Below are 26,168 nucleotides of genomic sequence, written 5' to 3'. Positions count from 1 at the left end.
AAGAAATCCTCAAGAACTGATATACTCATTCATATACACAATTCTACTTAATTTTCATATTCTGCTTTATAACAAAAATTACTATTTAAAGACAAAACTTAATGAATATGCTCATGGGATTTCCCAGGCAAGAACACTGGAGTGGGTTGCCATTTCCTTCTCCAAGAAAGAAGACTAAACTCCTCAAAATTGTTTTTAAAATGTGTCATGGAATTGTTTTCAGGGAAAACTTCCTTTTCTTTGCTTTTATACAATAAAATACTTATAAATGATTTTTTATTTTTTCATGCAGCCTAACATAAGAGGAATAGCTGAGTTGTAAAGAAAGCTCCATGGCACACACGGTACCACCACAGCTTCTCTTTGCCTTTTCTTTTTGCCTGGTCTATAAAGAGACCCGAGAAGGCAATGGCACTCCACTCCAGTACTCTTGGCTGGAAAATCCGATGGACAGAGGAGCCTGGTAGGCTGCAGTCCATGGGGTCGCAAAGAGTCAGACACGACTGAGGGACTTCACTTTGACTTTTCACTTTCATGCACTGGAATAGGAAATGGCAACTCACTCCAGTGTTCTTGCCTGGAGAATCCCAGGGATGGGGGAGCCTGGTAGGCTGCCATCTATGGGGTTGCACAGAGTTGGACACGACTGAAGCGACTTAACAGCAGCAGCAGCAGCAGCAGCATAAAGAGACTAACTTGGAACTGAGTATCTATCAGCAGCTCTTGAAATAACAGGATTAAGATATTTTAGAATTTTCCAAGTTTCCTTGGAATCTATTTTCCAAATTTAGTTTGGGTTCAAGTTCCTCCATTAAAATTAAGGATCTTAAAGAAATTAAGCAAAATGTATTTATTTTAAACTCTGTATTTTCTTGATCAAATCTCCTATATAATAAATGTCAAAGCATATAGGTAGGTGGTTGGTTGGTTTGAATATTACAACCAGGGTTAGCCAAATGTATATTGGCTGATATCTGCAACAGATAGTGATTTGAGTTATAAAGTAGATAAGATTCATTAACAATTATATTATAAACAAGGAGATAATAATAGTAAACATAAGGAACAATAATGCCAAAATGGCAAGAGTTAGAAGGTACAGCTGGAGATGGCAATGGCCCCCCACTCCAGTACTCTTGCCTGGAAAAATCCCATGGTTGGAGGAGCCTGGTAGGCTGCAGTCCAGGGGACACGACTGAGTGACTTCCCTTTCACTTTTCCTTTATGAACTGGAGAAGGCAAAGGCAACCCACTCCAGTATTCTTGCCTGGAAAATCCCATGGATGGAGGAGCCTGGTAGGCTGCAGTCCATGGGCTGCTAAGAGTCAGACATGACTGAGTGACTTCACTCTCACTTTTCACTTTCAAGCACTGGAGAAGGAAATGGCAACCCACTCCAGTGTTCTTGCCTGGAGAATCCCAGGGGCAGGGGGCCTGGTGGGCCTCCATGTATGGGGTTGCATGGAGTTGGACACGACTGAAGCGACTTAGCAACAGCAGCAGCAGCAGGAGCAGCAGAAGGTACAGCATTAAAATAACACTTGTTGGTAGCAAATCTGTTACACACTTTCTGCTGACACTGATTGTTCCAGTGATATTGTGAGTCAGATTTTATATGAACATGATTAATGATGTAAGAGAGTAGAATCAATATTATGCTCTGATTCAGAAACCTCAGAATGGCAAACATGTGTTTTAGCAAATCTTTCAGGTAATTCTGATGCATGTTAATGTTGACAAAATCTGGCTTAGACTGCAACTACTTCTACAAAATCATAAAGTCAAATACTTATAAAGAGATAAGTAGTTGCTTTAAAGCTCTCATTTTCCTTCTAAACATTATCTTCTTAGGGTACTAGCAGGTGTAATCATTGTTGACCAGACTGTTTCCTGATCTTCATGTGGAATATTTGCCTGTATCTTGTGAAGATGCAGACTGTCCTAGAGTTGAAAGGGATACTCAATAAGCTGACAGGTATATAATTATGTACAAATAAAATTATTGACATATTTTCAAGTTGATGTATATTAGAAGTTCCATTTCTTCTTGTATATATCATAGAATGCTGGGACTAGTGTTACTCTACCCTACATATGCAAAGAGCCAACTCATTAGAAAAGACCCTGATTTGGGGAAAGATTGAAGAGGAGAAGGGGATGACAGAGGATGAGATGGTTGGATGGCATCACTAATTCAATGGACGTGAGTTTGAGCAAGCTCCGAGAGACAGTGAAGGACAGGGTAGCCTGGTGTGGTGCAGTCCATGGGGCTGCAAACAGTAAGATATGACTGAACGACTGAACAACAACAACAACTTTACAAAAAAACCTATGTAAACAAAATCACAACTTTGCTGAACATATCAAAGAGCCAAAGTCACTAGCAAACATGTAATATCAATCCACTCCCTCTCAGGCCCTGTCAAGCAAAAATGAGACATCTAATCACCAGTGACAGAGGACAGTTAGGGTGCCATATAACTAAGTTAGATGCATTTAGCTACAGTTGTGATGTACTGTCAAGGTCAGGTGTGCAGTCGGTTACAGCATCCTAAGATCTATAGACACAGGAGTTTTTACACATGTGCAGGCTCTTCCCCATGGACCTCAGTCTCCTGGTCATGAGAAAGATGTGGGAAGAGCAGGAGATAGACAAGTACCTTTCTTGCTATTGCAGGCTTGGATGGGAAAGTGGTCACTTCTGGGAGAAAAGCATGAAGTCCTGTTGCAACCCTTCTGTGGAAAATGAAATAAGCTTCTGAGGGAGGAGTAGATAACCCATCACCACCAGGGCAAATGTGTAGACTCCCTGTAGTAAGGTGAAAAACAAATGAACAAGTAAAACTGGGGAAGTCTTGGACCCAGGAGCCTACTCCAATAATACCCAGAGACCTTCTAACACATGGGAGAGGTAAAAAGCAAACAAGCAAAAAGACTCTCCCATGGAAGATCAGCCAGAGATGTGAGATGCAGTTTGGCTGTCAGGAAGAGAAGAGGCAAGATCACTGGGAAAGGATATTTCCAACACCTAAAAACAGATCTTGTCTGAGGTGGAGAACCCCTTTCTCTCACCACCAGACTACCAAGTACCAAGAAGCATGTAACTGCAGTCTTTCACGGGTTGAATGAAAAAAGTCTGAAGAGGTATACAGTTGTTGAAGACATGAAAGAGGAAGCTAAAGCTGAAGATAAAGATGAAATATTGAGAAAATGCATCTGAAATTTCAGCCTCCAAGCCAAAACAAAGGAATTAAAAGCAAATGGTCCACTGAAGGTAATCATAGGATAAAGACAACCCAATCTCAGCTGATTACTGACTATATTCACTTAGCAATATCCCTTCCCATATACACATATTCACTAACAGTCTAACACAGCCTGAGCTGTGTCCATTTCCAAATGTAAAGTCTCTACTGTTAAATATATAATGCATACTTAGTTGCTCACTCATGTCTGACTCTTTATGACCACATGGACTGTAGCCTGCCAGGCTCTTCTGGTTATGCGATTTTCCAGACAAGAACACTGGAGTGGGTTGCCATTTTCCTTCTCCAGGGATCTCTCCAACCCAGGAATGGAAACCAAGTCTCCTGTGTCTCCTGCATTGTAGATTGATTCTTATCTGCTGAACCATCAGGGAAGCCCACTAAATATATATTATCTGAAATCAGATTGATTATATTCTTTTCAGCCAAAGATGGAGAGGCTCTATACAGTCAACAAAAACAAGACCAGGAGCTGACTGTGGCTCAGATCATGAACTCCTTATTACCAAATTCAGACTTAAATTGAAGAAAGTAAGGAAAACCGCTAGACCATTCAGGTATGACCTAAATCAAATCCCTTACAATTATACAGTGGAAGTGAGAAATAGATTTAAGGGCCTAGATCCGACAGATAGAGTGCCTACTGAACTATGGAATGAGGTTCGTGACATTGTACAGGAGACAGGGATCAAGATCATCCCCATGGAAAAGAAATGCAAAAAAGCAAAATGGCTGTCTGGGGAGGCCTTACAAACAGCTATGAAAAGAAGAGAAGCGAAAAGCAAAGGAGAAAAGGAAAGATATAAGCATCTGAATGCAGAATTCTAAAGAATAGCAAGAAGAGATAAGAAAGCCTTCAGCGATCAATGCAAATAAATAGAGGAGAAGAACAGAATGGGAAAGACTAGAGATCTCTTCAAGAAAATTAGAGATACCAATGGAACATTTCATGCAAAGATGGGCACAATAAAGGACAGAAATGGTATATACCTAACAGAAGCAGAAGATATTAAGAAGAGGTGGCAAGAATACACAGAAGAACTGTACAAAAAAGATCTTCATGACCCGGATAATCACGATGGTGTGATCACTCATCTAGAACCAGACACCCTGAAATGTGAAGTCAAGTGGGCCTTAGAAAGCATCACTACGAACAAAGCTAGTGGAGGTGATGGCATTCCAGTTGAGCTATTTCAAATTCTCAAAGATGATGCTATGAAAGTGCTACACTCAACATGCCAGAAAATTTGGGAAAGTCAGCAGTGGCCACAGGACTGGAAAAGGTCAGTTTTCATTCCAGTCCCAAAGAGAGGCAATGCCAAAGAATGCTCAAACTACCACACAATTGTACAGTAATGCTCAAAATTCCCCAAGCCAGGCTTCAGCAATATGTGAACCGTGAACTTCCAGATGTTCAAGCTGGTTTTAGAAAAGGCAGAGGAACCAGAGATCAAATTGCCAACATCCACTGGATCATGGAAAAAGCAAGAGTTCCAGAAAACATCTATTTCTGCTATATTGACTATGCCAAAGCCTTTGACTGTGTGGATCACAATCAACTGTGGAAAATTCTGAAAAAGATGGGCATACCAGACCACCTGACCTGCCTCTTGAGAAATCTGTATGCAGGTCAGGAAGCTACAGTTAGAACTGGACATGGAACAACAGAATGGTTCCAAATAGGAAAAGGAGTACGTCAAGGCTGTATATTGTCACCCTGCTTATTTAACTTCCATGCAGAGTATATCATGAGAAACGCTGGACTGGAAAAAACACAAGCTGGAATCAAGATTGCTGGGAGAAATATCAATCACCTCAGATACGCAGATGACACCACCCTTATGGCAGAAAGTGAAGAGGAACTAAAAAGCCTGTTGATGAAAGTGAAAGAGGAGAGTGAAAAAGTTGGCTTAAAGCTCAACATTCAGAAAATGAAGATCATGGCATCCGGTCCCATCACTTCATGGGAAATAGATGGGGAAACAGTGGAAATAGGGTCAGACTTTATCTGTTCGGGCTCCAAAATCAGTGCAGATGGTGACTGCAGCCATGAAACTAAAAGATGCTTACTCTTTGGAAGAAAAGTTATGACCAACCTAGATAGCATATTCAAAAGCAGAGATATTACTTTGCTGACTAAGGTGTCTAGTCAAGACTATGGTTTTGCTAGTCATATATGGATGTGAGAATTGGACTGTGAAGAAGGCTGAGCACCAAAGAATTGACGCTTTTGAACTGTGGTGTTGGAGAAGACTCTTGAGAGTCCCTTGGACTGCAAGGAGATCCAACCAATCCATTCTGAAGGAGATCAGCCCTGGGATTTCTTTGGAAGGAATGATGCTAAACCTGAAACTCCAGTACTTTGGCCACCTCATGCGAAGAGTTGACTTACTGGAAAAGACTCTGATGCTGGGAGGGATTGGGGGCAGGCAGAGAAGGGGACGACAGAGGATGAGATGGCTGGATGGCATCAATGACTCGATGGACGTGAGTCTGAGTGAACTCCGGGAGATGGTGATGGACAGGGAGGCCTGGCGTGCTGCGATTCTTGGGGTCGCAAAGAGTCGGGCACGACTGAGCAACTGAACTGAACTGAACTGATGATTAATCAATAATTACATGACACACAAAAAGGCAAGGGGAAAAACACAGTGTTAAGAGAGAAAATAATAATCAGAACAGACTCATACATGACTGCTATGTTTAACGTAGCAAATGCGAAATTTCAGGAGATAGTATTATAAATTGAATTGTGCCTCCTTGCGAAGTTTGTACATTGAAGCCCTAATCCCAATGAGGTCATAAGGGTGAGGCCTAATCCCACAGAGCTAATGTTCTTATAAGAAGATGAACAGACACCAGCACCCACTTTCTTTCTCTCTCTTTTTTTCTCTCCACACACACACACACACACACACACACACACACACACAGAGGAAATGCTATGTGAGGGCACAGTGATGAAGTAACCATCTGCAAGTGAAGAATAGAGGCCCCAGCAGACACTAATCCCCACAGCACTTTGATATCAAAGTCCTAGCCTCCAGATCTGTGAGAAAACATTTTTTTGTTGTTTAGACATTCAGTTTGTGATATTTTGTTATGGCAACCTAAGCAGACCAACACACATTGCAATTCTACTAATGAATCAATTGGAAAGGCTAGAAATAAAAAAAGAGAGATAAAGTCCACCTTTGACAAGTTCATCAGTAGACTGAATACAGTTGAATAGACAATCACTGAAATTTAAGACTGGTCTCTAGAAATTACCCAAACTCAAAAAGGGTGGCAAAAAATAACAGAATTTAAGAGTTATGGGATAATATGAAACAATCTCACATATGTGTAAGTGAGTCCCAGAAGAAGAGATAATAATGCAGGACAATTGTGAAACAGTGGGAAAGAGTTTTCAAAAATTCATGACAGATATCACAGTACCAGTGCAAGAAATTTAGAGACTTCTCAGAAGGACAAATTACTACACAGACAGGCAACCATCCTAGATACATTATATTCAAACTGCTGACTAAAAAAAAAAATGTGAACATAGCCATTAGAGAAAAAAAATAGAAATAAAATTAAGATTTACCACAGACATAAGAAATGAATTGCCAGTCCAGGTTCGATGCAGGCTACAGGATGCTTGGGGCTGGTGCACTGGGATGACCCAGAGGGGTGGTACGGGGAGGGAGGTGGGAGGGGGGTTTAGGATGGGGAACACGCGTACACCCGTGGTGGAGTCATGTTGAAACCAATACAATATTGTAAAGTAATTAACCTCCAATTAAAATATATAAATTTAAATTTAAAAAAATCATGAATGGTAAATAAAACAGTCAAGAATCTAATATGCAGGTGGCGCTAGTGGTGAAGAACGGTCGGGAAGATCCACGGGAGGAAGAGATGCCAACTCACTGCAGCGATCCTGCCTGAGAAACCCCATGGACAGAGGAGCCTGGCGGGCTGTGGCCCATGGGGTCACAGAGAGTCGGATATGACTGAGTGACTGAACATACATATTTAACATGCCATCTTAGAATTTTATACCCAAAGAAAATATCTTCAAAAAATGAAAATCTCTATACAAAATACAAAAAGAAATTCTTCAGGGAAAATGAATATGATACGAATCAAAACTTGGATCTACATATACACACACAAAAATCTTCAGGAAAATTCATTTTCCCAACTCCCTTAGCTACTGCACTGATCAATGCAGCTTCTGTATCTCAGTTCATAAGCATCAGAGAATGTTCCTCTCAACCAGGGCCTTGAACAGGACTGGAAAGCAATCAAGTTCCTACAGTGCTGTTATTTTAGCACCTAGGATCATTCCAAAGAGTGGTTGAAATTAATTGATGTCTTTGCCTAGGAGGTCATTTATTGATGTTTTACAAGTATGGTGATTGGAAAGAATGCCATAGTAGGAATATGAATGTCTTGATGACAGTCTCTAATATTATTATGCTTATGCTGCATGTGAATAGATATTTTACTGAAAAAAAAAACCCTCACTGAAGAAAAGGATTCAAACAGAACTTTATGTATCTTTTTAATTTAAATTTATTTATTTTAATTGGAGGCTAATTACTTTACAATATTATACTGGTTTTGCCATACATCAACATGAATCTGCCACGAGTGTACACGTGTTCCCCACTCTGAACCCCCCTCCCTCCTCCCTCCCCGTACCATCCCTCTGGGTCGTCCCAGTGCACCAGCCCCAAGCATCCTGTATCCTCCATCGAACCTAGACTGGCGATTCATTCCATATATGATATTATACATGTTTCAATGCCATTCTCCCAAATCATCCCACCCTCTCCCTCTCCCACAGAGTCCAAAAGACTGTTCTATACATCTGTGTCTTTTTTGCTGTCTCTCATACAAGGTTATTGTTACCATCTTTTGAAATTCCATATATATGCATTAGTATACCATATTGGTGTTTTTTTTCTGGCCTACTTCATTCTGTATAATAGGCTCCAGTTTCATCTACCTCGTTAGAACTGATATACACAATGGAGTATTATCCATTAAAAAGAATACAAACAGAACTTTATTTTTATTTATTTATTTATTATTTTTTAAAAATATAAATTTATTTATTTTAATTGGAGGCTAATTACTTTACAATATTGTATTGGTTTTGCCATACATCAAAAATTAACTTTATGGCTGGATTGGCCAAGTAAGCTACTATGGACTTGTAGCCTCTTTCCTGAGACAATATCTTTTTCTTTATTATGGTTCTTGTTAGACTGTCCTGAGCCTTGCTAGTTGGCGTTCTTTCCTGCTTTTGACAATAGCATAGTGCAGAAAATTGTCAAAATTTCTATATTTTATGATTCTGTTTCTTTAAATTGTACTTTTTAAGTATTCTGTAGCCTATTACGAAATATAAGATGTACTATCAGATGACCAGGACAGAAAGCAAGGCTCAAAGAATACAAGAGAGAGGATGAACATTATATTCATTTTTGAATTTGGAAGAGTCTAATGATATCTAAACAGGACAGTTACATTATACAAAAACAACACTCCAGAAATCACAAGACAAAATTAGTTTTCTATTAAAAAAACACATATGCTTTGTATACAAGACATATAAAATTGACACAATAGAATTTACTATGCTAAGTTGCAGTGAATACTTATAGTTTTCTTCCTGAATTTCTGACTTTTTCTTTGTTTACATCTCCATTTCAAAACATTATTTTCAATAACATATTAGGAAGTAAAACTTACTGTTTTGCAGTAACTTTGGCAATGCCTTTTAAAACTTCCCATCCAGGATAAGAAGACTATATGAGAACTACACGGCTACCATTACTATCACTTTGATTAGGAAATCAGGAATTTAATCAATGTTAGTAGGAAAACATAAGAAAGTATTTTCCATCTGTCTACTAATTCAATTCAATTAAATAAACATTCATTTTATTATTTTATTTCCACATACTAGCTGTGCATGTGCAAGACATTAGCAAGCAGCTTAAGAGAAAAAAAGAATAATGTGCTCACTTACTAATTTGACTCGATGACCAGGAGTGGCACTGATTTCCCATGTGCATTCTTTTCTGCTTGGGTACTTGTCTGGCCAGTTGGGACTAGTGATGAAGCCACTTGGACTATGGATCTTCTGTTCACACTCAGCTGTGCCAATAATGATAGTATCAATTAGTGTGTAAATCTAGCCCAGGATTGGGCCATCAAGGAAGCAGCTTACTCGCCCACTATTTTGCTGAAAGATTGTCCTGAATAACTAATCATCACTCTACCATTTTTCACATTCATCTGCTTTGGCAAACATTTGGCAAGCATAATCGTAATCAGACAATGACTGTTTTTGAGTTCACATGAAATTAAGTATTTATAATGAATTAGATAAATGCCTATGAGAAAATGAATTATTTTTAACTGATGGATTTGTAAGCTCAAAATTTAACAGACTAATGTTATTGATAATCAAAGGTATCAACTCTTGGTATGTGCAAAACATTTAATGCAATGTCACAACAAAAATCAATGGACTACGTAACTTCCAATTATTTTCTGTATTAACATAAACATCATTTATAGTTAACTAGGATCTTAAGCCACTTTATGAAGCATATTTTTATATTTTTTCCTCTCCTTTTGTTAAAGTATATGCTTGAATATCTAAATAATAATTTTAGCTGCTAAAGTAAATTCTTTGTAATTTCATCAAAGTAAATGAAGCCCTGAGGGGAAGACAGCTACTAGCTTCAGAACTAATTTAGAAAACATGTCATTCAATTAATATGAAATTTCTTTTAGATTTTACACAGTTTAAATAACTTCATCTTGAGGGAGGGCATCCGATATTGCTAATGCATGTGTGCACTGTTGCTTCAGCTTTGCATGACTCTTTGTGGCCCTATGGATTATAGCCTGCCAAGGCTCCTCTGTCCATGGGATTCTTCAGTCAAGAATGCTAGAGTAGGTTGCCATTTCCTTTCCCAGGGCATCTGCCTGACTCAGAGATTGAAACTGCATCCCCTGCAGTCCTGGCATTGGCAGACGGATTCTTTACTGCTGAGCCACTGGGGAAGACACAATATTTCTAATATCAAACTTCAAAAACATGTAATACTGTGTTCTCAAACTGTGTTCTAACTATATAGTTTATGAAGTGTCATGCTGTGTATCCTGTGTAGACTGGAAATTATTTGTTGTATATTATGTCACCCATTCTAAAATATAATTAATTCTCTGAAAATTTCTAAGAAATCTCAGGGGAAATACTTTACTATAAGAACAAAACACTTGTTAAATAGTAGTGCTGCACAGTAAGGGTAAAAAGACTGACACTGCTGTATTGTTGGTGCCTGCCTTCCTTCTAAACCCTTGCTTTAACTGTGCCAGCTTTCCACAGGGAATTGGATTTGTAACCGAGAAATGCAAAAAAAAAAAAAAAAAAAAAAAAGAGTGAAGTTTAGCTTGTTTTAAACAACACAGGTTCATACAGAAAAACTTAAAGTCTGGGTGCTATCTTGATAAGGGTTTTCTGAGTTCCATTATCCCTGTCCTTGCCTTGCTCATTATGAAATGTGGAATCTTCCAGTTCTGGCAAATAGCTTATAAGACAAAGCCAAGAGGCTTTCTGCTGAAGTGTATAAGGTGCAGAGTATCATAGCAGTAGTGAAACAAAATCCAGCCCCTTTACTGACAGAAATGAGGAGTATCATTAGGAGTGCCTGGATACAATTCTACATAATAGAAGTTTCTTAGAAAGTCCTTTCTTGAAAATATTTATTATAAAGACAGACTTTGGATATCTAAGTTTACTTGCTACCTGTGAATCACTACATGCACACTCTGTAAAAATTTTTTTTTTCTAAATTATCTTCCATATCTCAAAACAACTGGGCCTATTCCCCAGCCTATTGATTTACTAGAATTCTTTGCCACGTTTCACACATCAGAATCTCATTGGTTTATGCATGAAAGCAAAAAGAGAAAAAAAATCTTGCATATAATTCTATGCAATGTCATTAATTTAGTGAAATAGAGGGGAAAAATGTGATGTGACCATATTTGAATGAAACTAATGGAATGAGGGTCAATTCAGGGTATTCTGTAGGATTCAAATGTGCATACAAAGAATTGCTATGTAATTGTGGCTCTAGTCAGGCACCTACCACTCTACCTGTGCTAATGACTAGTTATACACTTGTCTTAGTAATAAATCCAAGTTAAACAGAAAGCTTTATTTTCTTTTTAAACAAAATAGAAATAAGGAAGAAAGAAAGAAAGAAAGAAAGAAGATCTGAGTAACTATATCTTTTCCCCATGTAGCTTATATTGGCTGAGGAGATGAAGATAAATGTCTTTATAAAACCTTGGAATATGGTAAGAATGTAGGACCAAAAACTGATAGGCTAATACTATGCTACTAAGATGCTGTGTGTGTACGTGTGTGTGTTGGGGAGGGGGGTGGGAAACCATGACTTAAAACTCTAAATGGCACAGTATTTTCAAATGTCTTTTTTACGGTAGGCATTTGAGTTTGAGATGCCTGGTATTTAAAGTGACAGCATTCATGCATCACATATAGAAGATATGTTGGGGGGTGGGGAATTAAACCAGATGCAAAGCATTTAGCAGCATGTAAACATGGAGACGGGCAGGAGGCCTGTTATATGAAGACTGGCTGCCGCCGGCATCGTGACAGCTCTTGCGTCTGTTATACAGTTATTCTAGTGCCGCCTATGCGCGATGGGCTGAACCTTGAGGTAATACAAAGCTTCCGATAGTCTGATTTGGATCTTTGAACACTGGTGTGTTTTTATTTTTGGCATTTGAACAGTTAACAATTACTACTCACTGATATGATTAACTCTACCTGGAATTGGGTAAAGCAGTGCTTTACCCAAACTGCATGAAGTTCTAGATATCATCAGAAAAAATGACCTTTCTTTCATACCTTCCTTGCAATCATGCTTATTTTCATGCAGCACAAATCCATTTCGGCACTGACACAGGTAGCTTCCCACTGTGTTGACACACTCATGCTGACACCCGCCATTATCCTTAGAACATTCATCTTTGTCTAGCAAAGAGATAACCGCATAGATTAGTAAGTAACTTTATTTATTTGTTTTAAAATTATTTATTTATTTTTACTTTACAATATTGTATTGATTTTGCCATACATCAATATGAATCTGCCACAGGTGTACACGTGTTCCCAATCCTGAACCCCCCTCCCATCTCCCTCCCCATACCATCCCTCTGGGTCACCCCAGTGCACCAGCCCCAAGCATCCTGTATCCTGCATCGAACCTAGACTGGCGATTCGTTTCTTATATGATATTATACGTGTTTCAAAGTAAGTAACTTTAAAAATGAAGGCTATCAAAGGAGAGTCATTTAGTTGTAGTTAATATTGGCAAAGGGTAAGCTAAGTCACAGCTTTCCCTGTTCCCAAAATAAAGCAAAACAAAAAAATTATAGTGACTTAGTTCTACCTAGTCCTTGTTTAGCTTGGAGCCTTTGCCATGAATTGAATTTCCGAGATCACTTACACTAGGATAACAACATGTAGTCCTCTTTCATTCCTCTATTGGAGAAGTTTTGAGTAGGGCAGAGGAAATAAAAAAAATCTTTTTCTAAATAATCCTAAAAATGTATTGTCAATTTTTTAAATCAATTAAAAATTGTGAATAATTTGAATAAATGCACATAGGGGCATATAAATGGAGGGAAGCCCCTTCACTATGGCATGCAGACAGAGGCTAAACAAGGTTCCAAGGCTTGTATGCAATCATTTTTTAAAATCACTCGTTATAACTACTGTAGCTGGTTTTTTTCATTAACTTTGCAGTTATGCCTAGCATTAATAAATCTGGATATTTTATAAGATTCCAAGAGAGAAAAAGGCATCATTAGATTATCCTGAAGAAGAAACAACTAATATATTTTAAATTAGTCTACTCAAGCAAACCAGTTAATAAGTAATTCCATAAAAGAGCTTTTAGTGTGCTAGAAGTAAAGGTTAGGATAGGAAATATGAGCTCTAAGAAATAACCAACAAATTCACTACAGGGAAACAATCCCAACTCTATTAGCAGGCAGTCAATTCAGTGAGAGGCATCAGCCACCATATTACATTGCTTAGCAGTCATTCCATGAATGGCTTGTCCATTAAAGTCAAAACTGGCCTCTGCTCCTGACACATAGATATGATGGTTCTTCACTCAAACCTTCCCCACTCCCATTGCACAGAGAACAAAAAGCCACATGAGAGTCACATCAGAGATTAGGCTGAATTCAAAGTTACACTGTCAACTGATCTTTCTAGTGAGAGTTTGTGAGCTCATGGTGGCACACAAATAGCAAATGCTATTTTTGCTTGTTTTAATCACATCAGTATTCCCCCTCCAGAGATGGGTGTAGGAAAGACATTTTATCCAAGAATCTGATACTAATATTTGTGAATACATTTATTTTTTTCCATTTCGGTGACAAATAACATGGTATACCACACACATGCTCGTGGGATATATTCATGTGTTGGCAATATCAGAATATACATACTGGCAGACTTCAAATTTTTAATGACATATCAGGATAAATATATCTGCAATTTAAGTGTTCTCTACTTATCCTTAAGACTTCCATAACACTTTTAATACTTAATATTGAAGCTAAGCAAATAAGAAAAAAAATAGAATAAATAAAATTTATCTCTAAAAGAGTATCAAATATTAAAGTGTATAAGAAATCAGAAATTAATAGAAAGTAGCTTTGCAAGATTAATTTTCAAGAAGTCCATAATTTGGAAGTACTATTACCTTAACTGTGAAAACTACAGGTGATGTTTGTAAATGGCCCATGCGGAAAGGATGAGTGGTGAACTAGACTCCCTACTCCCATGCTGTTACTACCCATATTTCCTAGTTCAGACAAGCAGGAGATGATTTACATTTCTGATTTTAATATGCCTTAAGATGCTTTGGAAAAATACTTCTTTATGAGTTGATGCCAAATACACTGTATCACTGTAAATGGAAAGAGCCAGTTAAAAAATTTCTGGTGCTAGAATTACTCTGAAATATATACATATTTCTTATAAAATATTTATCTAATGATTGTTTGGTAATCTTAAAATCTGATATAGTGAACTATGGTTGTACTCTAGGTCAAGAAGATTTTTGAGAGTTAGTTGGAAATCTAACAATTGTAAGCACTTTACATTTAAGAAATTAGTTTACATTTGCAATTGGCTGGTAAACAAGTTACTCAGTGACAAACCTATCAGAGACCACCTGAGTCATCCCTTTATTTGGATCTGTTAGATGCCATGCATGAGAGACAAAATATGTTAAAAAAGAACACAGGTTAATATGCTAAATTTTTCAACCCATAGTCAGTTTATAATGAACATAATTCCAAAACATAAAATATTTCTAACATTTAAAGTTCATTGTAGTAGAAATATCATGTTGCTACATGATATTTCTAAGGAGAGTTATTTTCTTTAGATTTGATAGAACATAATCTGATTTGTAGTAATAGTAAGTACAGAGAAATAAAGTTGAAAGTGAAACAATTCATATTTGAATAATAGTTTTTGTAGCCAGTTTTTCATATTTCTGTTGTGCTGGAAAGATAACAATAATTTTAAAATAATTTTTAGAGGAGGAATAAGAATTGAATCGCCAGTCTATGTCTGACGCAGGATACAGCATGCTTGGGGCTGGTGCATGGGGATGACCCAGAGAGATGTTATGAGGAGGGAGGTGGGAGGGGGGTTCATGTTTGGGAACGCATGTAAGAATTAAAGATTTTAAAATTTAAAAAATAAAAAACTAAAAAAAAAAAGAAAAAGAAAATGAGGAACAAGAGGGAGAAGATTTTATATATCATACTAAGTATCTTATTATTTTTCAGTGTCCCAGTTAATTAATGTTTCCTTCTTCCCTACATCAAACATTCTTTAGTATAATCAATGTCACATGAAATTAAGAGTTACCAAGTATATTGCTGGAATATATGTGTAAGCTAATCTAAACTAAGCTAAAATTGAAAACTGGGCAAAAAAGCAGCATATAAAAGTCATCATACCCAAAAAAGCAGGGTATAAAAATGCCCATACATACCAAATAGTCAATATGAAAAGAGAAAATTTCAGTAAACATTGGAATACTTGAAATTATCCAGACTTTCTACATCATGCAAAGAAAGCTATTTATTTAACTTAATGTCATTAAAGATTAGTTACACAAATATATTCTGAATTTTTTATAAAAATTATCAAATTTGAGGGAAAAACATTAGCAAATATAATTCTGTTTTCATTTTCTTTCCTTTTTATCTTCTTAGGACACAAACTACAAATATTTTAACAATGAAAAATCCCAAGGAAGAGAGAAGGAAGGAGGATGCGGAGTTTTAAAAATTTCTCAGACTGTATATTTTTGAGATTAGTTGTTTGTCAGTTGCTCAAAAATATACAAGCAACTCATGCAGCTCAATTCCAGAAAAATAAACGATCCAATCAAAAAATGGGCCAAAGAACTAAACAGACATTTCTCCAAAGAAGACATACAGATGGCTAACAAACACATGAAAAGATGCTCAACATCACTCATTATCAGAGAAATGCAAATCAAAACCACAGTGAGGTACCATTTCACACCAGTCAGAATGGCTGCAATCCAAAAGTCTACAAGCAATAAATGCTGGAGAGGGTGTGGAGAAAAGGGAACCCTCTTACACTGTTGGTAGGAATGCAAACCAGTACAGTCACTATGGAGAACAGTGTGGAGATTCCTTAAAAAACTGGAAATAGAACTACCTCATGACCCAGCAATCCCACTGCTCGGCATACACACCAAGGAAACCAGAATTTAAAGAGACATGTGTACCGCAATGTTCATCACAGCACTGTTTATAATAGCCAGGACATGGAAACAACCTAGATGTCCATCAGCAGATGAATGGATAAGAAAGCTGTGGTACATATACACAATGGAGTATCACTCAGCCATCAAAAAGAATACATTTGAATCAGTTCTAATGAGGTGGATGAAACTGGAGCCGATTATACAGAGTGAAGTAAGCCAGAAAGAAAAACACCAATACAGTATACTAACACATATATATGGAATTTAGGAAGATGGCAATGACGACCCTGTATGCAAGACAGGGAAAGAGACGCAGATGTACAAAACAGACTTTTGGACTCTGTGGGAGAGGGAGAGGGCGGGATGATTTGGGAGAATGGCATTGAAACATGTATAATATCATATAAGAAAGGAATCGCCAGGTTAGGTTCGATGCAGGATACAGGATGCTTGGGGTTGGTGCACTGGGATAACCTGGAGGGATGGTATGGGGAGGGAGGTGGGAAGGGGGTTCAGGAGTGGGAACTTATGTACACCCATGGCAGATTCATGTTGATGTATGGCAAAACCAATACAGTATTGTAAAGTAAAAAAAGAAAAAAGAAAAAAAAAGTCTCAGACTGTCTGTGTAATGAATTCAATAATTGATAATTCTGTCAATGATTCATTCGAAATTTTCTAGCATTTTCATACTGTCAGCATGGCATTTTAAGAACTGTTTTTATTAAAGAGAAATAAATGTCTTATTGAGTAGAAATCAAAACACTTAATTTTTCAGATGGAAATTAACCTCCTTCTTTGGAATGGACATATCTGATTTCCATTCCTTCATGTAGATGAAGGAAAGGTCCATTATTAGGGAAAAATGAGGTAGCATTTTCCCATCAGAGACCTGTAGAGTATCTCTGAGACTGAAAGAGACCATCAGTCTATGAATAATACATACTGGATGGAACTGAAGTGGCAACCTGTATCAAGTTCTTGCAAGATTCAAAAATAAAAATTTTCTCTTTGCAGAAAGCTTCCATGTCTGTAGGAAAAAGAAGTAAAGGGTCCACGTACCAGAAGAGAACAATATATGAGCAGATATACTTACAATAAATGCTCAGATATAAAACAAACACCTTACACACTCATGCACACACACATACACAATACATCTCGTGCATGTGTGCATGCACACAAAACACACAGTTTTCAACACAAAACTGTTGAAAAAATAATCCTTCAAATGAGCACTGATAAGCTCTATTGAGAGCAACAATTCAGACAATTTGCTCTTTCTATAATATGCAAGTATTTAAATATCATTAATCATGAAACTTGGAACTAGATTCAGAATCATAGAAGAGCTTTAATTGTGTTACTACTTGAAATTAATCTCACTAATATTTAAAGTTTTGTTAGGATAATATCAGGTTGAATGTATTCTAAAAATATCTATGACCTTCCCATGAGAAAAAAAAAATAGTGTGTAGGAGAAACAGTGTAAAGAAATATCTATAAACATTGAAAGATGGATAAGATGAGAATCAGGGCAGTTGAAATCACTTGAATACAGAGGAAGAAAAATCACACAAATAATTTTATCTGACTCCTGTATTTGTAACAGACATAAATGAACTCAGAGTCAAGAAATCTGGGCTTTAATGAGCTTATCCTTTAAGTCATCATTGCATCTTTTTACCACTACAAGGTTGCCTAAGAAGGTGAAAGGTCTATGTGCAGCTCTCATTGCCTGAAGTTATTTGTTATATTATTTCCAAATAACAAACACTGTGATTAAAGTAAAACTCAGGTTTCCCAAATGTTATTTTTACATGCATAAAATCCTACTAATATTTCCTTTAAGTTTAACCTATTTAAGGAAAAATAGTCTTGTTCTTAGAATACAGTTAATTTTGCTTAATCACTTAAAGTAAGTAAACTATATCAAGAACACCTATGCAGATTTGAATAATTATATTCAAATACAATATCATATAAAATTGTTAGGCTTTACTTCATATAAAGTAATTATTGTTCATTTAAAAACAAACCTCATTCATTCATAGAAAATAACAGTAATATATTGTTGAACCAGCTATCTTCTAGAAAATGTCTATATTATTAGACATTTTGTCTAATATATTCCAAAATACATAAAAATTTAATAGATATGTAATTTAATATCATGTTTAAATAAACTTAGTTTTATAGTCATAATTTCCTTATTTACTTGTACTATTTCATTATATTACTTTATAATACACCCTTAATATCAGAAGTAAATAACACTAATTTTTGTAGAGGAGCATATGGATATTCTGTTGTATAAAACAATAACTTCTAGATTTTCAAACTATAGCATGAGTATTTTAAGACATTAAGAATTTATGCAATGATTTCTTACTTTGCTGAACATGAAAGTGACAGAAATCTGTATTATTTTGCTAATAAAGTCTTGGAGTCATTCTTCTAATTCTATTTCTTAGGTCTATAAAATGCTTATTGAAAATCAAAGGTATATGAAAACATTAGTAAAATCTCAATATGATTATTTCATAAATATTAACAGTTGTGTTTTAAAAATAATGCTATACTTTAATTTCATTTTATTCATTAAAAATCTAAGTATATTTCCTCGTGTTTTTTTCTTTTTTTTATTAAATTTTTATTTTTACTTTATTTTATGTTACAATACTGTATTGGTTTTGCCATACATTGACATGAATCTACCACGGGTGTACGTGTGTTCCCAAACATGAACCCCCCTCCCACCTCCCTCTTTCTTGATGTATCACTTGGTTGCAAGAAAGCCAGAACATATTTTTAAATAACTTTCCTTTCTATATAGTATAAATTCACTTATAATAAATTGAATTTCTTGATAAAACTTTTGGGGAAATTTATGTGGAAAATAGCTAAACACAACATACTTCTCATTATGTTTTCATAAATCATAACCACTTCTGAACTTTTTAGAGAACTGGTTATAAACAGAAACACTTAAGAGTAGGTCTACAGAAAAAATTTCTGGATTAACATACACAATGGAGCAAATATTTATTCAATTGTCTATAACATGTTACAAACTATGAAAATAAAAATTAGAAAATTTAACTCAATAAAAAACACATATTAATAGTATTAATTTGTATTAATACTTATGAACTAATCAGTAGATGGATTTAAAGTTTCACAAGTTTCAGAATAATGTTTTTAAGAGGAATAACTTTGAAATCAGGAAATTTAGGGAATTTCACTGATGTTTACTTATTTTCTTAAAATGTAGGGGCTTTTAATCAAATTTCAGGTCTTTAAGAGGGAATTCTTAATGTGAATTGGTTCAGTATAAGTCACTCAGTCATGTCCAACTCTTTGAGACCCCATGTACTCTAGCCCACCAGGCTCCTCTGTCCGTGGGATTCCCCAGGCAAGAATCCTGGAGTGAGTTGCCACTTCCTCCTCCAGATCATTAACCTTATCCACTTCCAAAGTAATTGTATAAAAATATTGCCATAATAATTTTGTGTTGTTTTTACCAGCCTTTGATCTATCTGATTAGAATGTATATAAGATCTGAGTCAGTAAATTTGGGAAACTCAGCAGTTGTCACAGGACTGGAAAAGGTCAGTTTTCATTCCAATCCCAAAGAAAGGCAATGCCAAAGAATGCTCAAACTACCACACAATTGCACTCATCTCACTCGCTAGTCAGAGAAGGCAATGGCACCCCACTCCAGTACTCTTGCCTGGAAAATCTCATGGACGGAGGAGCCTGGTAGGCTGCAGTCCATGAGGTCCCTAAGAGTCGGATACGACTGAGCGACTTCACTTTCACTTTTCACTTTCATGCATTGGAGAAGGAAATGGCAACCCACTCCAGTGTTGTTGCCTAGAGAATCCCAGGGATGGGGGAGCCTGGTGGGCTGCTGTCCATGGGGTCGCACAGAGTCGGACATGACTGAAGTGACTTAGCGGCAGCAGCAACAGAACACGCTAGTAAAGTAATGCTCAAAATTCTCCAAGCAGGGCTTCAGCAATATGTGAACCGTGAACTTCCTGATGTTCAAGCTGGTTTTAGAAAAGGCAGAGGAACCAGAGATCAAATTGCCAACATCTGCTGGATCATCGAAAAAGAAAGGGAGTTCCAGAAAAGTTTCTATTTCTGCTTTATTGACTATGCCATAGCCTTTGACTGTGTGGACCATAATAAACTGTGGAAAATTCTGAAAGAGATGGAAATACCAGATCACCTGACCTGTCTCTCAAGAAACCTGTATGCAGGTCAGGAAGCAACAGTTAGAACTGCCCATGAAACAACAGACTGGTTCCAAATAGGAAAAGGAGTACATCAAGGCTGTATATTGTCACCCTGCTTATTTAACTTATATGCAGAGTACATCACAAGAAACGCTGGGCTGGAGGAATCATAAGCTGGAATCAAGATTGCCGGGAGAAATATCAATCACCTCAGATATGCAGATGACACCACCCTTTCAGCAGAAAGTAAAGAAGAACTAAAGAGCCTGTTGATGAAAGTGAAAGAGGAGAGTTAAAAAGCTGGCTTAAAGCTCAATATTCAGAAAAGTAAGATCATGGTATCTGGGCCCATCACTTCATGGCAAATAGATGGGGAAACAGTGGAAACAGTGGCTGACTTTTTTGGGGGGGGCTCCAAAATCACTGCAGATGGTGATTGAAGACATGAAATTAAAAGACACTTACTCCTTGGAAGGAAAGTTATGGGCAACCTAGACAGCATATTAAAAAAGCAGAGACATTATTTTGTCAACAAAGGTCCATCTAGTCAAGGCTATGGTTTTTCCAGTGGTTATGTATGGATGTGAGAGTTGGACTATAAAGAAAGCTGAGTGCAGAAGAATTGATGCTTTTGAACTGTCGTGTTGGAGAAGACTCTTGAGGGTCCCTTGGTCTGCAAGGAGATCCAACCAGTCCATCCTAAAGGTGATCAGTCCTGGTTATTCACTGTAAGGACTGATGTTGAAGCTGAAACTCCAATACTTTGGCCACTTGATGTAACGAGCCGACTCATTTGAACAGACCCTGATGCTGGGAAAGATTGAGGGCAGGAGGAGAAGGGGATGACAGAGGATAAGATGGTTGGATGGCATCACTGACTCAGAGTCTTGGGTGGACTCTGGGAGTTGGTGATGGACAGGGAGGCCTGGCGTGCTGTGGTTCATTTGGTCGCAAAGAGTCGGACATGACTGAGCAACTGAACTGAACGGAAGACAATTGTATTTGACAATTGCATTTCATAGGGCTATCATTATTAATATCCTAACTTTAAGTAAAAAATTATTAAACTGGGATAAATGTCCATGGATTCAGTGTACCTCCAAGCTCATTTATAAAAAACTATGAAGAATGGATAGCGTACAATTTAAGCTAATCCACCTTGAAAGTCTGTAATACACATGCAACATGAGAATACTGATACCTGAGAAGAAATGTGCTTTGAAGCCCTTCTTGGATACAGTATTGTCAGATTTGAATTCTATTCTCATATTGTTGAAATGGGATGTGATCACTTCAGGCACTTCAGCACCACAATATTTGCCATGCAATTTAGACTCAGAAGAGAGACCACTCCAAATCTCCACATAATCATACTTGCATACCTAGAAATAAACAGGTTACTGTAATCATCAAATTTGAAAGCATCAGATAATTGACAGCTGTTTTTAAAAAATTTATTATGATTTTCCCTTTTCACTCCTGTGGGTCAAACTGGATTAACAGATCCAAAAATACAGACTTTAAGAAAACTGAAATGAGTGATGAGTATTTGTTTAACAATGCATATGATTTGAACTCTCCACATTATGTATGCCTTGTAATATGTCAACCTTAATTACTGTTTTTTTGTGATATTAATTAGGTAATGAATAAGCAAAATGTTGCTAGGAAAAGTGAAATGAGTTTTCTATCTACTTTGCTACCACTGCAACTTTTATTTAGAGAGGGCTATGACACAAAAATAGAATAATGTTACTGAGGCTAAAGTTGTTTCCTATTGACTTTCCTTTTGGATATCAATATAATGAATGAAACAATGAAGTGATAACATAACCCAGTATTTTATAAGTCAAGAATTTGCTCATGCCTTTATTTGAAATAGCCAATAATTTAAACTATGAAAATGCACATAATTTTTTTAACAATATTCCACACAGTAACCTCATCATAAGTTTGAGATTTCCAGGATATGTTAGAGTCTGTAAAGCATGCTTCCATGAATAAAGACTGCTATCATGAGAAAAATGTCTTTAACCACAATGTACCATTTATTTAAAACCATCTACCTATCTTCCTCATAAACATAAACTTCTATCCTTTGAACTTCTACCAACTAGTGAATCAAAATGCCATTTCTGCCATAACTAACAGCTTTAGGGAAACTCAGAAAGTAGAAGCCATTCAATACTAAGCTCACCTTACATCACAGAACTGGTAGGAAGAGTCCCATTTTCAAAAGTGCTGCTCATGTGAAAGCTTTTCTAAGATTACTGAAAAAAGGCTTTCTTAATTTTAATATTTCCCTAAATTTCAGATAATTATTAAAGAAAAATGATGTTTCATGTGGATAAAGTATGTGAGAAAAATAAATTGCAGTAGTTTTTCCATCATAAAACTTATACATGTTGTGAAGAAGACCTCAAAAGGTCCACAGAAGTCTAAAATTGTACAATTCTCTGAAATATCAGTTCATTGCATTTCAAACTAAGTCATGCCCAACTCTTTTTACGACACCATGGACTACAGCCACTCCAAGCTCCTCTGTCCATGAGATTTCTCAGGCAAGAGTACTGGAGTGGGTTGCCATTTCATTCTTCAGGGAATCTTCTAACTCAGGGATCAGACCAGTGTCTCCTGCATTGTTGGGTGGAGTATTTACCACTGAGCCTCTTGGGAAGTCCAACTTGAAAGCCATTAATAAGAGACTAAAAATGCACACAAATGCCTTGACTACTACAAATAAAAATCTTTTTTTTCTCTATTAATTTATTTTTTTAATTTTTATTTTTAATTTATTTTACCTTACAATACTATATTGATTTTGCCATACATTGACATGAATCCACCACGGGTGTACATGCGATCCCAAACATGAACCCCCTTCCCACCTCCCTCCCCACAACATCCCTCTGGGTCATCCCCGTGCAGCAGCCCCAAGCATGCTAAATGATTTAAAAAGTAAGAAATGTGGGAGGGGTAAAGAAGAAGCAAAGATACATATACAATACAAAATTATAGCATAAAACCCACAATTATCACCAATAATATTACCCAGGAGTACAGATACATTGGGCTTCCCTGGTGGCTAAGTTGGTAAGGAATCTGCCTGCAATGTGGGAGACTCAGGTTCAATCCCTGGTGGGGAGGATCCCCTGGAGAAGGAAATGACAATGCATTTCAGTATCCTTGCCTGGGAAACCCCAAGGACAGAGGAGCCTCGTGGCCTACGGTCCATGGGGTCACAAAGAGTTGGACACAACTGAACGACTAAACCACCACAGATACATTATATTTCTGTTCTCCACTTATTTGCAATTGTTCAATAAATATACATCAAAACAAAATACATTTTATGAGTGAACTTTATCATACTTTTGACTCTTAATTCATTTTAAATTGGGCTTCCCTGGTAGCTGAGCTGCAATTCAGGAGACCCTGGTTCAATTCCTGGGTTGGGAAGATCCCCTGGAGAAGGGATAGGCTATCCACTACAGGATTCTTGGGCTTCCCTGGTGGCTCAACTGGTAAAGAATCTGCCTGTGATGTGGGAGACCTGGGTTTGATCCATGGATTGCGAAGGTCCCTTGGAGGAGGGAAACAGCTATCCACTCCAGTATTCTGACATAGAGAATTACATGGACTCTATAGTTCATGGGGTGGCAAAGAGTGGGCACAACTGAGCAACTTTCACTTTTACTTTTTCATTTTAAAATAAATAAAGAAAAAAAGTTTCTTGGAGAAAAGATGTGAAAGTTAGAAAGAGAAAAGGAAACAAAATACAAAAACTCAAAAAAAAAAAAAAAAACAACTTTTGTTTCATTTCCTCTGGACTTAAAAAAATATTGACCAGTTATACAAGACACAGTTCTAAAAGCTGTCATTTCTAGGGTTGACATTCTATTTGAATTTGATGCTTGTGTACTAGCACATAGGAATTTTCAAATAAATGATTTCACTTGTTTAAAAGGACGCTTGGGGCTGGTGCATGGGGATGATCCAGAGAGATGATATGGGGTGGAGGGTGGGAGGTGGGAGGGGGATTCAGGATTGGGAGATTGTATACACCCGTGGTGGATTCATGTCAATGTATGGCAAAACCAATACAGTATTGTAAAGTAAAATAAAGTAAAAATAAAATTAAAAAAAAAAAGTGGTCACCTAACAGAAAGTTGGACTTTTACTATGTTAAACTATAAAGGTAAAGAAAGGAAAGATAGTGTCAACCAGATGCATCTTTTATTGAGGTTAAAAAATCACCTTTGTGAATCATAAGCATATTCATAATGCAAAACGAGTTATATAATGAAAATATATCCATTTCCACTAGTGAAATATACCAGGTTCTTCCAAAAAGGAATTTTTGTTATGATCCAACAAGTGAATTTCGGTTTGTTTTTCTAGAAAAGTCTATGTGACATGACCCTAATGTTTTAATAGTACTTCAAAAAATCAGGAAAATGCTGGGGAGTAATTTTCAATCTCCTAGAGACAGTCTAAATCATCCAGTGCTAACAGGACTTATAAGCAGTTGCAGAAATGAGAAATAGAGCAAAAAAAAGACTAGAGTACCTACACTATCATACTTGCTTCTTGTCTTCTCTCCCTCTTTCCTGCCCTCCCTGCTTCCCTCCCTCCCTCCCTCCTCCCTTTCCTTCTTTCTTTCCTTTTTCTTTTTTAGCTTTCCAGATCGCCACTGGGGATTCCTAAAACACTTTATAAAAACATATTCACTGTTCACTTACTTCATTGCCTTCCAATTCAAAAAACTCAAACTTCATAGAGATTCTGTACTGTGTTGGTGCGACCACTTGCCATATGCAGTGTTTGTTGGGAGGGTACTCCTTGGGCCACCCTGGCGTGGTTATAGTGCCATTCAGGTTTGTAAGAAGTCCACCACAAGCCGCTGGAAAGAAAGAAAATGGAAAGTTTCTCCTAAAACACTCTCCCATTCTTAGCACCTTTCCACTAATAATCAAACATCTCAGCATTAAGTTTCAACCATCTTCTGAATTTTGCAAAATCTAGAAAACTGCAGTCTTTAGTACAACATTTTGAAACATCTAATCCCATTAGAAAGTGTTATTTTGCAGGTTTGGAGCCAAGATAGTGATTGCTGAACTACAAGAAAGTGATGGCTGAACTACATTCTAAGCCTTTTAAAGTTGTCTGAGCAATATAAAGAACACAGTGTCAGTTTTCTTATCTTTTCAGTTCAGTTCAGTCGCTCAGTCGTGTCCGACCCTTTGCGATCCCATGAATCGCAGCGCGGCAGGCCTCCCTGTCCATCACCAACTCCCGGAGTTCACTCAGATTCACATTCATCGAGTCCGTGATGCCATCCAGCCATCTCATCCTCTGTCGTCCCCTTCTCCTCCTGCCCCCAATCCCTCCCAGCATCCGAGTCTTTTCCAATGAGTCAACTTTCGCATGAGGTGGCCAAACTACTGGAGTTTCAGCTTTAGCATCGTTCCTTCCAAAGTAATCCCAGGGCTGATCTCCTTCAGAATGGACTGGTAGGATCTCTTTGCAGTCCAAGGGACCCTCAAGAGTCTTCTCCAACACCACAGTTGAAAAGCATCAATTCTTCGGTGCTCAGCCTTCTTCACAGTCCAACTCTCATATCCATACATGACTACTGGAAAAACCATAGCCTTGACTAGATGGACCTTAGTTGGCAAAGTAATATCTCTGCTTTTGAATATGCTATCTAGGTTGGTCATAACTTTTCTTCCAAGGAGTACGCGTCTTTTAATTTCATGGCTGCAGTCACCATCTGCAGTGAT

General features: G+C 37.2%; 1 protein-coding gene across 2 annotated transcripts in view; it reads right to left on the bottom strand.

Annotated features, from left to right (window-relative positions):
• Positions 1-26,168, bottom strand: part of TLL1 (tolloid like 1) — a 314,692-nt gene that overhangs the window by 28,579 nt on the left and 259,945 nt on the right. For both annotated transcript variants that reach the window (XM_069556609.1, XM_069556608.1), the window contains 4 exons: positions 25,128-25,288; positions 21,587-21,767; positions 12,217-12,342; positions 9,295-9,422 (listed from right to left, as the gene is read on the bottom strand). In XM_069556609.1, the coding sequence (XP_069412710.1) occupies positions 9,295-9,422; positions 12,217-12,342; positions 21,587-21,767; positions 25,128-25,288 (596 nt within the window). The remainder of the gene's footprint in view (positions 1-9,294; positions 9,423-12,216; positions 12,343-21,586; positions 21,768-25,127; positions 25,289-26,168) is intronic.

The sequence above is a fragment of the Ovis canadensis genome, chromosome 17, assembly GCF_042477335.2.
Source record: "Ovis canadensis isolate MfBH-ARS-UI-01 breed Bighorn chromosome 17, ARS-UI_OviCan_v2, whole genome shotgun sequence".
Lineage (NCBI taxonomy): Eukaryota > Metazoa > Chordata > Mammalia > Artiodactyla > Bovidae > Ovis > Ovis canadensis.
This window is presented reverse-complemented; position numbering and strand designations above follow the sequence as displayed.